This window comes from Macaca nemestrina, chromosome 4 (genome assembly GCF_043159975.1).
Source record: "Macaca nemestrina isolate mMacNem1 chromosome 4, mMacNem.hap1, whole genome shotgun sequence".
In the NCBI taxonomy this organism is placed as follows: Eukaryota; Metazoa; Chordata; class Mammalia; order Primates; family Cercopithecidae; genus Macaca; species Macaca nemestrina.
Window position 1 is genome coordinate 106,442,587 of NC_092128.1, and position 15,525 is coordinate 106,458,111.

The 15,525-nt window shown below is 35.5% G+C and overlaps 1 protein-coding gene across 4 annotated transcripts in view; it reads left to right on the forward strand.

The window, feature by feature from the left end:
- The window catches only part of SEPTIN7 (septin 7), a 105,551-nt gene that overhangs the window by 56,127 nt on the left and 33,899 nt on the right, over positions 1 to 15,525 (forward strand). For 3 of the 4 annotated variants that reach the window (XM_071095038.1, XM_071095037.1, XM_071095035.1), the window contains exon 3: positions 7,155 to 7,261. In XM_071095038.1, coding sequence (XP_070951139.1) covers positions 7,155 to 7,261 — 107 coding nt within the window. Of the gene's footprint in view, positions 1 to 5,299; positions 5,388 to 7,154; positions 7,262 to 15,525 lie in introns of those variants that run through there. The other variant, XM_071095036.1, reaches the window with a different exon arrangement.

The window sequence follows — 15,525 nt, forward strand, 5'->3', positions numbered from 1 at the left end:
TCTTGGCAATTATAAATAAAGCTGCTGCAAATACCTGTGTGCAAGACTTTGTGTGGATCTAAGTTTTTAACTTAGCTGGGTAAACATCAAGAAGGACAATTGGATCACTGCCTTATGTCCTTACTGCTCTTAAAGATCGGATTCTGTTCTTAAATACCAGATCTTTTCAGCTTTTTACTTCTTAGAATGGAGTGGCAACTTCCAAGCTCCTTACGTACAGAACCAGAAAAAGCAGACTGAGTTCTCAACTACTTTTTGGTACCCATTTTTTCTGCCTCCTTACCCTGAATGAAACTTGGCTCTTTGAGGATCATTTACCCCTATTGCATATAACTCAAGGAGGAGCTTTTGTTTCACCTTATGAGCCTCAAGGTGGGAGATGGTCTTGGTTACTTATTTCTCATCCAGGTTTGTGTTAAAACCTCTGTTTCTTTGGAATCTTCCAATTTATAAGGAAATAGAAATCACTTGAGTTCAGAATAAATTGTTCTAAAAATTAAATATAAAGTTCTCAGTTATAGGAAAAAATAATTAAGGCCTCTTTGATTTGGCTTTTCTAATTGAATTTGATTCTAGGGGAAGAAGTGTTTTGATTTTCCTGCTTCCTTGATTCTAAGATAAGATCTACTCTGAAACATAATCAAATTTGATTTGAGGGAGGTAAATAGTACAGTCAATTACATTTTGTTTATGAGACATTTGTTTTTAGAAATATTGGGGGGGCAAAATTGTATCTTAGAATTGAGGAAATTGAACAGTTCTCAATCTGTTATGAAAGGTTTACTTTGCCCAGAGCCAACTTAAAAGAAAACTACAACTAACATAGAAATAACTCAAGAATAAATGTGTAGTTGAGAACTAGAGAAACACGTTACACAGGAGCAATGTTGAATTGGAATCAGAAATTATCTTTCTCTTGGCCAAATGATACCCTTTATTGTTTACAGTGTTTACTTTGATAGAGATCACCCAGTTAGTGTAGTTATGGTTCACATTATAACAGGAAACCTAATCATTTATCTTTAAATTGCAGTTTTCCCACACATTTGATAAGTTTTTAAACTTTCATAACCGTGGATAAAGTTTCTTGAAATACAAAACATCTTGGTTTTAATGCCACTTGGGAATTGAATTAGAAAGCTTTGGTCCATAATTTCAGTGTAAGTAGTCTAGGAATTGATGGAAGTTAATTTATTTATATCTCCCCGATATGTTAAATATCTCATAGCTGAGTTCAGGGTATACAGCGTATTACTTCACATAGTCAATGTTAAGAATTTAAAAGATAAAGAAAAAATCCAATGGGAAAAAGTATTATCTTAACTGAAAGTATAACTAGGTATTTGCTAATTTTTAAAGAGTATTTAAAAAGCAGAAAGTATTTAGAAATTTGACAGTAGAGAGTAGTATGAGGTGTACATACTGTTGAGAATAAAGGGAGAAACCTTCATCACTGTTTCCAAAAAGGAAAGTTACTCAAAAAAGGAGGGGGGGTGGTGGCAAATAGTCCAGTCCTTAATTAGGAAAGCCGTGAGCCACTTTTATTTCTTTTTTTTTTGAGACAGAGTCTTGCTCTGTCACCCAGGCTGGAGTGCAGTGGTGCCATCTGGGCTCACTGCAGCCTCCGCCTCCTGGTTTACGCAATTCTCTTGCTTCAGCCTCCTGAATAGCTGGGATTACAGGCATGTGCCACCACGACAGGGTAATTTTTTTGTATTTTTAGTAGAGACAGGGTTTTGCCATGTTGCCCAGGCCTGTCTTGAACTCCTAAGCCAAAGTGATCCCTCCGCCTCGGCCTCTCAAAATTCTGAGGTTATAGGCCTTAGACACCACACCCAGCCCCCACTTTTATTTCTGATTTTAGTAATTTGAGTCTCTTTTATTCTCAATCTAGTTTATGGGTTGTCAATTTTGTTTATTCTTTTGAAGAACTAACAATTGGTTTTGCTGATTTCTGTTCTTTTTTTGGGACGGAGTCTAGCTCTGTTGCCAGGCTGGAGTGCAGTAGCGCGATCTCGGCTCACTGCAACCTCCGCCTCCCGAGTTCAAGCAGTTGTCCTACCCAAGCCTCCTGAGTAGCTGGGATTACAGGCACGCCCTGCCACGCCCAGCTAATTTTTGTATTTTTAGTAGAGACGTGGTTTCACCATGTTGGCCAGGATGGTCTCAGTCTCCTGACCTCGTGATCTGCCCGCCTCAGCCTCCCAAAGTACTGGGATTACAGGCATGAGCCACCACGCCTGGCCGATTTCTATTCTTTTGTTTATTTATTTATTTGAAACAGAGTTTCGCTCTTCCTGCCCAGGCTGGAGTGCCATGGCACGATCTCGGCTCACTGCACCCTCTGCCTCCTGGTTTCAAGCGATTCTTCTGTCTCAGCCTCCCGAGTAGCTGGGACTACAGGCATGCGCCACTAAATCCGGCCCAGTTTTGTATTTTTAGTAGAGATGGGGTTTCACCATGTTGGTCAGGCTGGTCTTGAACTCTTGACCTCAGGTGATCCACCCGCCTCGGCCTCCCAAAATGCTGGGATTACAGGCGTGAGCCACCACGCCCGGCCCAATTTCTATTCTTAAAATCTGTTTTATTTATCTCTGCTCTCATTTTTATTTTTTTCTTGTTTTTGCTAGCTTTGAGTTTAGTTTGCTCTTCTTTTTCTAATTCATTATGGTGTAAACATAGGTTGTTGTTTAAAATCTTCATTTTTATGTAAATGTTTACAACTATAAATTTCCTTCTGCTTTTTCTGCATTCCATAAGTTTTGGCATGTTGGGTTTTTATTTTTATTTTGTCTCAGGGTATATTTTAATTTCCCTCGTGAAATCTTCTTTGATCCATTGATTGATAAGAATGTGTTGTTTGATTTCCAAATATTTGTTAGTTTTCCTAGTTTCCTTCCATTACTGATTTTTAGTTTCATTTGATTATGATGGGAAAAAAATACTTTGCTTGATTTCAATTCTTTAAAATTTGTTAAGACTTGTTTCTTTTAGTCATTGCTGAAAAATGTTTTACATGCCCTTGAGAGAAATGTGTAGACCACTGTTGTTGGATGCAGTGTTTTGTCTGTGTTAGCTTCAATTGCTTTACAGTTTTGTTTGTATCCTCTATTTCCTTGTTTATTTTCTGTCTAGTTGTCCTGTCCATTATTGAAACTGGAGTATTGAAGTCTCCAACTATTATTATAGAACTGTCTGTTTCTCCCTTTAATTCTGCCAGTGTTTGCTTCACATAATTTAAAGTTCTGATGTTTGCTGTATATATATGTTTTTAATTGTTACATCATCTTGGCAAAGTGACCCATTTATCAACATTTAAAGTCCTTCTTTGTCTTTGATAATAGTTTTTGAATTGAGACTATTTTGTCTAATATTAGTATGGCTTCTCTACCTTTCTGGTTACTATTTGCATGAATTATCTTTTTCTAACCTTTTACTTTGAACCTATGTGTTTTCTTAGATCTACAGTGTGTCTTTTATAGATACGCAGTTGAGTCATGTCATTTTATTTATTATGACACTCTGTGCCTTTAATTGGGGGAGTTTAATCAATTTACCTATAAATACTAATAAGGAAGAACTAACTTTTGCCATTTTGTTTTCTGTATGTCTTTTAGCTGTTTTGTCCTTCATTTCTTCCATTACTGCCTTTGTTTATGTTTACTTGATTTTTTGTAGTGACACAATTTGATTCCCTTCTCTCTTTTTTTTCTTTTTGGTATATTTTATAGAAATTTTCTTTGGTTATTATAGGGATAATATATAATATCCTAAAGTTTTTACAATCTAATTTTTTGTACCAGTTTAACTTAAATCACGTTGAACAACTACACTTCCATTGCTCTGTCCCTCTCATGTTATTGATATTGGAAGTTACAGTATTATACTTGATGTACCTATTAACACAGATTCATGATTTTTTAATGCATTTGCCTTTAAAAACTCATAGAAAATATAAGGTGAACTTGCAAACCAAAATTCTAATAATACTGGTTTTTATATTTGCTCTTGCATTTACCTTTACGGGATCTTTATATCTTTATATTGCTTTGAGTTACTGTCTAGAGTCTTTTTATTTCAACCTGAAGGACTACCTTCAGTATTTCTTGTAATATATGTGTAGTGATAATGAACCTCCCTCAGGTTTTGTTTATTGGGGAATGTCTTTATTTCTCCCTCATTTATAATGGTCACTTTTGCCAGATACAGAATTTGCATTTGACAGTTATTTTCTTGTAGCACTTTAAATGTATCGTTGCACTCCCTTCAGGCCTCCAAGGTTTCTGCCAGAAGGTTGGCTTATAGTCTTATTTGAGGATTCTAACTATGCAGTGAGTTGCTTCTCTTTTGCCACTTTCAAGATTCTGTCTTGGCTTTTGACAGTTTGATTGTAATTGTATTGATATTGGTTGTGAGTTTTTCTTATTTGGAGTTTGTTGAGATCCTTGGATTTGTAGATTCATCGGTTTCATCACCTTTGGGGAGTTTTTTCCTTCATGTAATCTCTGTGTTCATTTCTCTTCCTCTGAAACATCCATTGGGTATATATTGGTCCAGTTGTTTTGTTTCATAATCTCTTGGGCTCTGTTTACTTTTCATCTTTTTTCTTTCTGCTCAGATTTGATAATTTCAATTGTCTTCAGGTTTACTGAGTTTTTTCTTTTGCCTACTCAGTTCTGCTATTGAACCCATATAGTGACATTTTCAATTCAATTATTGTATTTTTCAGCTCCACAATTTGTTTTTATAATTCCTCTTTATTGATATTCTCATTTTGCTTATTATTTTCCTGATTTCCATTCATTTTGGTTCATTTTTTTCTTTAGCTCTTTGGGCATAGTTAAGACAGCTACTTTCAAGTCTGTATAATAAGTCTAATATCTGTATTTCTTCAGGAATAGTTTCTGGAAATTTTTGTTCCTTTGGGCCATATTTTCCTATACCTTGTTGCATGCCTTGTGATGTTTTTTGAAAACTGAGTATTTGAAAGAGTCACCTCTCTCAGTTGCACACTGGCTATGTACTACTGGGGCATTTCTCTGCTGATGAGTTGAGCATGCCCTTAACCTAGTGATCACCCCAAGATGAAAGCTTAAGATCTTCTTTTCTGAGCATTTGTATTGCCTAGGCCTGTGGGTCGCTTTCTCAATTCCTCCTGTATACATGGCTGCTTTTGAATGTCTTAATTTCCTGAAGAGTCTCACCTGCATGCTCAGATGGTCTATTATATCTACCCACTGTAATCTTATGCCCCAAATATCTGTTGTGTCCTCTTGCAGCTTTCATGAGTGGTGTGCATTGCTTCTCTCTCCAGATGAGGTTCCAGTTAGGCAAAACAGGAATCAGTTCTTCTGGCAGACCAGAGAGGTTAAAATGTTACAAGTTAGGTAGGTCTGCACTCTTCCCGCCCATTTGAAGGGAATGAATTGGGAATTGGTTTGCTGCCTTCTTGAGACCCAGATAAACTGCAGAAGGGGTGGGACAAGATCACAGAAAAATGTCACAAAAGTTTTGCATATTTTTTTTCCTTAATTGGGCATTTGCTTCGTCGCTATAGACTTTTGACTGTTTTTCACAGGTCCTGTAAGGTTAATTCTACGAGGTTTTGGTTGTTTTTGGTGTTTCTGTGAGGAAATGAGGCTTTGAGCTTTTTAATTTGCCGTTTTGCTGATGCCACTCAGTAATGCTTTTTAAATTATGAATATAATAGAATCATATTGAAGGAAGTTTACAGCACCCCGAAGTATAACAAACTAAGAAAAATCATCTACATTGTACTATCCCCAGAGTAGCCACTATTTACATTTTGGTGCGTTACCTTCAGACTTATTTTTCTTCCTCTCTCTTTTCCCTTTGTCCTGTGTCGTCTTGTTCCCCGACTCCTCACCACAAATAAAAAGGGTAAAAAAACTAAAAAAATCTCTAAACATAATTTATTGAGTACAGTGTTAATCTTTTAATGAGCATACTTTTTAATTTCCCAAAACATTATTGTATATACTAAAATTTTCATTTGTATTTCCAAAAGGAAATATTGTAGATATTTCTGATACCATCCAAATGCTTGGGTTTTATTCTAGTCTTTCTGCTTTCAAGGTATAAGAGTTAAGAAAGAATTGGGTGTGGCCAACCCATGTTACTTTCCTGTGACTTAGACATTTTTGGCATTTTTACATCTAGTAAAAAGTGGCATGCTTTCAGTCAAAGGGTAAGCCCAGACCATGTGGAAAGGATCTTATCTCTTTTGAGAGCTGATATAAAAAGAATTCCTCCTAGACATATATTGTGACATCAGTTACTTAGGCTAAACATGCCTATTATTCTAAGTGAATTATTAACAATACATACTTTAACTCTATGCCATGTTAATTATCGTAATATGGTTTATAATTTATTTTAACCTTAGGTTATATATACCTTGAAGCCATTTATATTTTGGTATACTTGTAATAGTTACTATACACTAGACTATGTATATTAGACTAGAGATGGAGAGTCAAAAAAGAGTACGTGATCAGAGTACAAATCATGCCCTAACTTCCTTCATGTCTACCTCCTACCTTGAGTAGAAGCAGTATAAAAAATAATTACCTAAGATTTTTTTGGATTCTGGTTTGGGAGAAGTAGTACCCTTATATTTAGACTGATGGGTGGCTAAATTAGAAAGTATTTTTTGTGATTTAGAATTTTATGTGGAGATGCTCATTGTGATTAATTATTCTTTGTATTAGCAGATTTTTGCTTTTTATGGCTGCATGATTTCTTGTTTTGGTCATTCATTATTGTCTATTAGTAAAGAAAAACTTTATTTCACTCAAGCAGCAATGTATAATCCAACTTGGATTTTTTAATAATGACTTTTTTCTTTGGGAATACATTACTGTTAAAAATGTAGATTATTAGATACATTACTTTTAATGAATATAAGTTGTATAATTAGAAGACTGAAAAGAATCCCTGGAAGCATGAGTCTAATTTGATAGCTAAGAAACTGAGGACAAGATACTTATTCTTTGTAGCATATTTTCTAATGTCATTTCATTGTTTCACCAAGAAGTACTTGCATAAAGCAAGTTCAATTATAGCATCTGTTGAATATTTAAGGTTGGGTAAAGTGGGTGAATTTAACAGATATTTTCCCTTATTTCTTTTAGGTGAATCTGGATTGGGAAAGTCGACGTTAATCAACTCATTATTCCTCACAGATTTGTATTCTCCAGAGTATCCAGGTCCTTCTCATAGAATTAAAAAGACTGTACAGGTATGGATATTAGTATTGTTAATTGATGATAAGCTGGAATAATATTAATACAAAGCACATATCGTAACTTTTATTATGCTTCCTTAGAAGATACAAATTTGCCCTTATTCAGTGTAAGATAGTAAATATGACTTCATAAAATTTTTTAAAAAGTACAGTTAATCAGAAGAATTATCTTGACTAGAACTTTCCAAATTTGTCCCGAGGACTCTCCTAGAGATGACATTGTGACATAGTAACCAATTCCCCTGGAGTTGTGCTATCTAGTATGGTAGTCATTTGCCACATGTTTAAATCAATTAAAATTAGTTAAATTAAAAATGCAATTTTTCATTTGCTCCAGATACATTTCAGGTGCTTAACAGCTCATGTGGCAAGTGGCTGCCATTTTTTTGCAGCACATATATGAAGAATTTCATCATTGCAGAAAATTGCATCGGATAGTGTAGAGAAAACATGATTTATAGAAAAGCTTTTGTTATTTACATACAGTGTTCTATATTAGTCAGTGGCATAATACCATATCATAGTTGAATGGCAATAGCAATTCTGTAAGACTCCCAAGGTATATGTGATCTAATTTACTGCTTCTCAGTATTTGCTATGCATTCCAATCCTGGATATCCTGTTAAATTTAGTTCTTCTAGTAGGTCTGAGATGGGCTGCAATTTCTGCATTTCTAACAAGATCACAGGTGATGCTGATCCTGCTGGATGGTAGATCACACTTTATAGAGCAAGGGGCTGGATTCTAGATATGCACTTTTTATTAAATATTACAGCAACCTGTAGCCATGTGTGGCTATTAATCTTTGAAATGTGGGTAGTCTAAATTGTGATGTTCTGCAAATATAAAATATACCACAGATGTCTAACACTGAGCATGGAAAAAAAATCTCAATAATTTTTTATATTGATTGTATACTACAGTGATAATATTTTGGATGTATAAATAAAATAATCAATTTTATTTAACCTTTTTCATATTTTAAAAGTGGCTACTTAGAAAATTATAAATTATGATTGACATGGTATTTTTTTTTTATTTAACCTTTTTCCTATTTTAAAAGTGGCTACTTAAGAAAATTATAAATTATGTGATTGACATGGTGTTTTTGTTTGGCAGTACTGCTCTAAACTGTTGATTAAAAGTATTGTTGTTGAGCTCTGCTTATGTGATATATAGGACACGAGCAGAGAGGAGGCAAGTGAACATTTCTGGCTGGAGTCGGCTTCATTGAGGCAGTGATGCTTTTAGCTGAATTCAAAGAAGTGGTAGTGATGATCCCAGTGCACAGGATGGAAGGACAGTCTATATATTCTGGGCAGTAACTCATATGTATCAAACTACAAGATGCAGTTTAGTAACTAGATCCCAAAGGAATAATTTTGTGAAGTGAATTTCTTATTTCTCCTTTTCGATGTTTCTATTTTAGGATTTTGTTGTGTTTTGTTTTGTTTTGTTTTGTTTTGGTAACCTTCATAGGGCTTGAGATTTAAAATTACCTGCAAAATTATGCTCTAAAAACTTGATCCTGCATGCTTGTTTGTCATAAATATTGGAAATTTTAATCCTAAGCAAGAAAACGAACTTTGAACTTTCTTAATTTGGGTATCTATTATGAATACCTTAATTTAGGTATTTATGAATTTAGAGATGCAAGGTAAAACTAACCACTACCCAAATTAATATGCAGTTCATTTCCAGAACCCTAGTTTCTTCCGTGTGCTCCCTCTCATTCAGTATTACACCCCACAAAGATAAACACCTTAACTGACTGCTTTCTCCGTAGATAAATTTGCCTGTTCTTGAACGTTATATACATATACTTTTTTGTATCTGTTTTCTTTCAGTGAAGATTACGTCTGTATTATTTACTCATGTTGGGTGTAGTTCTTTTTCATCATAGTATGATACTCCATTGTGTGAATTTATCAGTATATCCTTTATTGTTTATTTTAGATAAGCCTTTGGGTTTTCAGTTTTTTACTAATAGGAACATTCTTGTGTATGTTTTGGTAGACTTAGGCGCTCATTGCTGTTGTGTGTGCATAAAGATATAAAGGTATTTGAGTTTATTTTCTTTGATTTCTAGTGAGGTTGAACATGTCTTTTGTACTCATTAACTGTTCACATTTCATTAAAGTGTTTTGATAATCTTAATATTTTTCTGTCATTTTCTTACTGATTTATAGGAGTTTTAAAAATCTAATAATCCCCTACATTTTAGATATTGCAGACATTTTCTCGCCAGGCAAGCATCTGTTAAAGATGTGACATGCCCTCAATTTATTAGAATTCTTACATTGGCCTAGCTTCAGAATAAATTGTCTAAACTTATTTTACCTTCCTTTAAAATAACACTTCAAAAATATCCTCTTCTGTTGTGAATATCTTCCCAGAAACTCTCTTTATCTTGAAAACAAAGGGGTAATGGAGGTGAGAATATCTCTAGGAGGATTTTTAAGACAGAGGCATGTGTACCACTGTTAAATATCTTTTCTTTACCAAAAAGAAGACCTGTAACATTTGAGAACCAGATTGATCCTTACTAGAATCCTGTAGAAGTCCTCTTTCCTGACTGAACCATGGAGGTGTATTCCTTTGTGTACTGGGAACCAGTTGAAGATCATCTAAACTCTTTTGCCCATTACTCAGGAAAGAACATGCCATTATTACAGACAGGGTCAGAGTCATTCAAGAAGCCTGAATGTAGTTAGAAAATTAGAATGTAATCTTTTTAATAGTTGGCTGGCTCCTTACCAAGCCCAGTAGTCTAGCAGATGATCTGCCGTTGGAAGCTCGTAAACACTCACAGTAGAGGGGAGTGATCACCAGTATTGTATCTCAGTCCAGACATATTAGTCTGGTAAACATACAGTCCTGATTTTCAAAATACAAATGTTTATAAAAATGGGGAGAAAAACACTCTCCTGTTATGTAACTGAATAAGGAGCAAGATTTTAATAAAGACCACGATCTCATATTCTCATCCCTGGGCGTTATCTGTTTATAAGAGACTTGTATCTTAAAGGAGATATTTATTCACATTCACAGTCTTGGAAGGAATGGGAAGCTTTGTACACTGAGCAGAGAGCTGATTTTTAGCCTCCTGTGTGTAAAATAGTGGTTCTGATTCAAGTGAAGTTTTCAGTATTAATAGAAGCTCATTAAGATTAATTCTTAACCTCTTATCTTGGACTTCAGAACCCTGAGTTATATCTGTGCATTTCCAGATGCAAGCTGACACCAGTCCTGGAATTCTTTATACCAGTGCTTCTCAAACTGGAGCGCACATCACAGTCACGTGGAAGGCTTGTTCAAACACAGATTGCTGAGTCCCTTTCTTCATGGTTTGCTGTATAGCAGGTTTGAGGCAGGGCACAAGTAATTTGTATTTGTTTAGTTCTCAGAATGTATTACTGCCAGTCTAGGTACTGCATTTTGAGAACCACTGCTCTACTGCAAACTGGTTTTATCCTGTGCCTGTCAGGGTGAAAGGAGGAGAGGGAAGTGCTTTGCCTTAGTTCTTTCAGAATGTTTCAAATGGAATGGAATGGTACCATATTACCTCCATTTTTTACTTACATATATATTTTTCTGAAAGATTAATGAAAATGAAGTAAAATAAAAAAATTGAACATGTGATAAGTTCTACTTCATGTTTCAGTCTCAAATATAGATACCCAGATTAACAAAATTTTTTGGAAATATATTGCTTACAGTGTTGTATGTATACTAACAATTAAGCTTTATTTTATAATTTTGTTGCATTTGAAAATTTTTATATTTATTTATTTTTGAGATGGAGTCCTGCTCTTTTGTCCAGCTGGAGTGCAGTGGTGCAGTCTTGGTTCACTACAACCTCCACCTCTGAAGTTCAAGTGTTTCTCCTGTCTCAGCCTCCTGAGTACCTGGGATTACAGGCGTGTGCCACCATGCCTGGCTAATTTTTGTATTTTTAGTAGAGATGGGGTTTTACCATGTTGACCAGGCTGGTCTCGAACTCCTGACCTCAAGTGATCTGCCCGCCTCGACTTTCCAAAGTGCTGGGATTATAGACGTGAGCCACTATGCCTGGCCTGCATTTGAAAATTTTAAAATCATACTTTATGTCAGTGAAAGGGTATCATCTGTCCTTTCTTGGGAAGAAATTATCCTTTTTTCTGAGATGAAAGTCCATTTTAATTTTTTCTTAATGCATTCTATTAAGATAATTCTTTTGTGCAATGACACTGTTTAGATTTTTTGAAGTTCTTAGTTGGAAACTTTATGCTGTTCCCCTTTGAAACTTTTTATTGGTCCATGAAGTGTTGTTGTTTTTTTTTTTCTTTCAAGATGGAGTCTTGCCCTGTCGCCCAGGCTGGAGTGCTGTGGTGTGATCTCAGCTTACTGCAACCTCCACTTCTGAGCTCAAGCAGTTTTCCTGTCTTAGCCTCCTGGGTATCTGGAGTTACAGGCGCACGCTACACCCAGCTAATTTTTGTATTTTTAGTAGAGATGGGGTTTCACCATGTTGGCCAGGCTGGTCTCGAACTCTGGACCTCAACTGATCCTTCCACCTCAGCCTCCCAAAGCACTGGGATTACACGTGTGAGCCACCGCGCCCAGCTGGCCCCTGAAGTTTTGTAAATCACTATTTTAGATGAAGTGGTTGCAAAAGTTTTGAAAGTGAGAAAAGATGAAAGCAGTACGTACATCTCTAGGATAACATACTTGATAGACTCCTTGAAAAATTTTCACAGAGCCCAATCAGGAAACTTTCCTGTTGACATTTGGTCCAGTTTTGATAGATTTTGAGCCATTCACATAACATATTTGAATGCTTGTCTTATACTAAGTTTTCGGGCTACAATGATGATAAAACAAAAAGTTCTCAAAGATCTCACAATTGTGGGAAAAATATGGACAAACAATTATGACTTAGTGAGAAAGATGCTTTTGTAAGGTGCTGTAGAGGTGACCTTGGCAAGGTAAATTTAAATGAAGTGGTAGCAAGATGGCAGTGGGTTGAGAAGTGAGTAGTAAGTGAGTCAGTGAGGATGGGTGATGGCTATTAAGGAAGGGATGAAAAGGAGTGCCTAGGAGTGTGAGTATAGAGGACTCAGTGGTTTGATGATTTCCAAAAGAGACCTGAGAATGCTTATATCCTGTGGCAAGTCGTTCTCTAAGAAATGAGAGATTGAAGATAGAGGGGAAATAGTGTAAACAGTTGTCAAGATGAATCTGAAATGGAAATTAATCAGTTCCCTATAATAGATTGAGAAATCGCTTTAGGAAAAAGATATATTTCACACACACTGTACCATAAGGTACACTGCTGATTCATACAGACTGGGAATGGTCTCATTTTTAAGTGGAGATGTGAGGTACTGCACTGAGCATTGTGACAGACGTGGGCTTGGGAAGAGCTTTACTGGGAAATGGGAGAGGCATAAGACTAAGGAGCATATAAGAGGAATATTAGCAGGGAAATTCTTGTTGAGGTTGAAGGTCATGAATTTTATGGTGTAGGAATAGAAAGATGGGTTAATCCAGAATGGGATTTGAGTTGGAAAGGGAAAGAAAGAAAGGTTTTGGGAAGGAGGTTGATAATAGAAAATGAGAGGGTCAAGGGATTTGAGGTCTCACTGTAAGGAGACAGGGATATAAGAGATGAAGAGGTTCAGAATAGAAGGCCAAATTAGAATTTTGGGATCAACTTTCTTCTCAATAAAGTAGTTCTGGGTCTTGATGAGATGGAAGTATTCTTAAGGGATAACTGTTCTACTATTGGTCACTTCCTCTTTCACTTTCTTGTGGAACATGATTAAGATGATATTTGTCTTTTGAGTCAATAAATAAGCAAAATAGCTTTTGTGTTTGAGCTAAGTGGAGTATCTCAGGCCATTCAAATCTCTTCAGAGTTTTGGCTATAATGCTACCTCTTGAGCAAGTGTAGGTAGAGGTAAGCTCTTGACAGAGAATTTTAACTCTCTCTTCAAAATGTTATGTTCTTAATTAAGTAACATTTTTTATTTACCTTAATAAGTGGCATGTAAACATTAAGTTAGAAAAGATTAGTTTATATGAAGCTGTATAGTAAACATTGTTTGACTTTTTTTCCTCAGATTGTAAAACTGAAAACTCAGTATACTGGAACTCTTGTATACTGTATACACTCAGTATTAGAAAATGAGTACCTTGGATTTCTGGAATCTCGAATGCCAAAAGAGGTCTCAGTAGATTAATTATACATAGATGATACGTAGACGATAGCTTTAGTTTTATTTATTTTTCAGGGAAAAACAGTTGAAAATGCCCTCGATTCATTCTTTTGGTACTAAATTATGCAGCTAATCTTAGAGAACCCTGAGTGATGCCATAAAATATGTTGATGTGACCTGCTTAAGGAAAGTGCATGGGAAAGTGACCATTTGGAATAGATTTGTTAAGAAAAGTTTGAAATTCTTGGACTTGAACTAATTCGTTTTCCATGGATCCCATGAGAATACTTGTAATACCAGATGATAGGATACAGTTGGATCCTGTGAATGGCACTAGTTTACAGTGATGTTTTCTGGATCTTTTCCATATGTCACTGACTTCTTTGTATTTGACCATGTATGGATACACAGAATTTCGTAGGCCAGAGAAGAAAAGAAGCTTTATAAACATTCCTTAAAGTGTATAAAATACAAATCTTCATTTGTCTTAGCAAGTCAGTAAGTTGTTGAACTGATTTTTTTTTAAACAGGGAAATATCTTAAAATTTAAGCTGTTAAGTTAAAATGTGTAGTTGGTATACAGCATATTACTGAAGGTAGAATGGGCTTCGTTTGGTAATAAAGGAACCAGAAATAGTTTGAAGTAAAATTGGAGATGATTCATGTAGATTAACTATATTGCTGTATCACTTTCTAGTATATAGTACTATGTTATTTAAAGGAGTAAGTAGGTAAAGGACTGGTATGTTTACTTTGGATATTTCTGCTTCAGCCACAGTTATCATGAATAAATGATCTGTCTTTATAAAGGAGATGGAGGTGAATTCAAGATATTGAGATGTTATATTTGACTGGGTTGTCCTTTGACTAGAAGATCACCAGATAAAATGTAAACCTCTTAAACCAGATGAGATGATACCATTAAAAATGTTTTTTGGCCCAGCACTTTGGGAGGCTGAAATGGGAAGATCGCTTGAACCCAGGAGTGAGGCTGCAGTAAGCTGTGATCTGCCATGCACTCCAGCCTGAGCAACAGAATGAGACCCTGACTAAAAAAGAAAAATTTTTTTCCTTTGGTTCCCATGATCTCACACTGATGAATCTGATTGTTTTCTCTGAGTTAGTTTGCCTCCCTCATGTTATTAGGGTAACCTGATAATAGACATGTTATCTTAGTTATGTGGTATGTAACAGTGATCTCCTAAATGATGTGCATCAGTCATTGATACTGAGGATGATCAGAAAATACTACAACTCTTATTGATGTTTACTTTTGTAATCTACAGAAAAATGATAATACATATTAATACTTAATATTCAGATTGCCAATAGTATATATTTGGTGGGTAAATATCTTTTGGATCTGCAAAATTTTCACTGATAGTTTATATCAGGATCAAAGCAGTTTAAAGAACATTAATCTAAAAGATCAGACTTTGGCATCTCATTTCTCTAAAAGATAAGTCATGCATGTCCACATTTCAGGCAATTTTTTTCAGTTTTAGTAAGTTTTATCCCTGATAATAACAGAAAACTCTTGATTGCTGTAGACCTCTGCTGTGTATTCGGTAGTCACTAGCCACATGTGGCTATTTAAGTTAATTCAAAGTAAATAAAATTAAATATCAGATCCTCATTTGCACTAGTCAGATTTCAAGGACTAAGTAGCCACATGGACAAGTGGAAGGTGGTGTTCAGTTGCTGTTCACAATAGTTGATACCCCAGAATTTGGAGATGCAGTGTGGATACACAATTCCATCATCTCAGAAAGTGTTACTGGATTGTGAGGCCGCAGACTTTTCTTGCTCAGCAATCTTAGTCTCCACATGTTAGTCTCTTCATGCATCAGGTAGCATCTATAAAACATGCCAAAAGGAAATAGGCTATCTCTAAAAGTGTCCCAAACTTTTTGTCTTGTAAATTAGCTTATCAGCATACTTGGAGCCTCTAGCCTTAATAAGGACTTGACATAAATGTGTATCAGGAGAAAGCCTATCTTTTTCTGGAGGAATTATTCCTTTTTCATTTGAATCCGTGTTTGCTTTATCTTGGGCTCC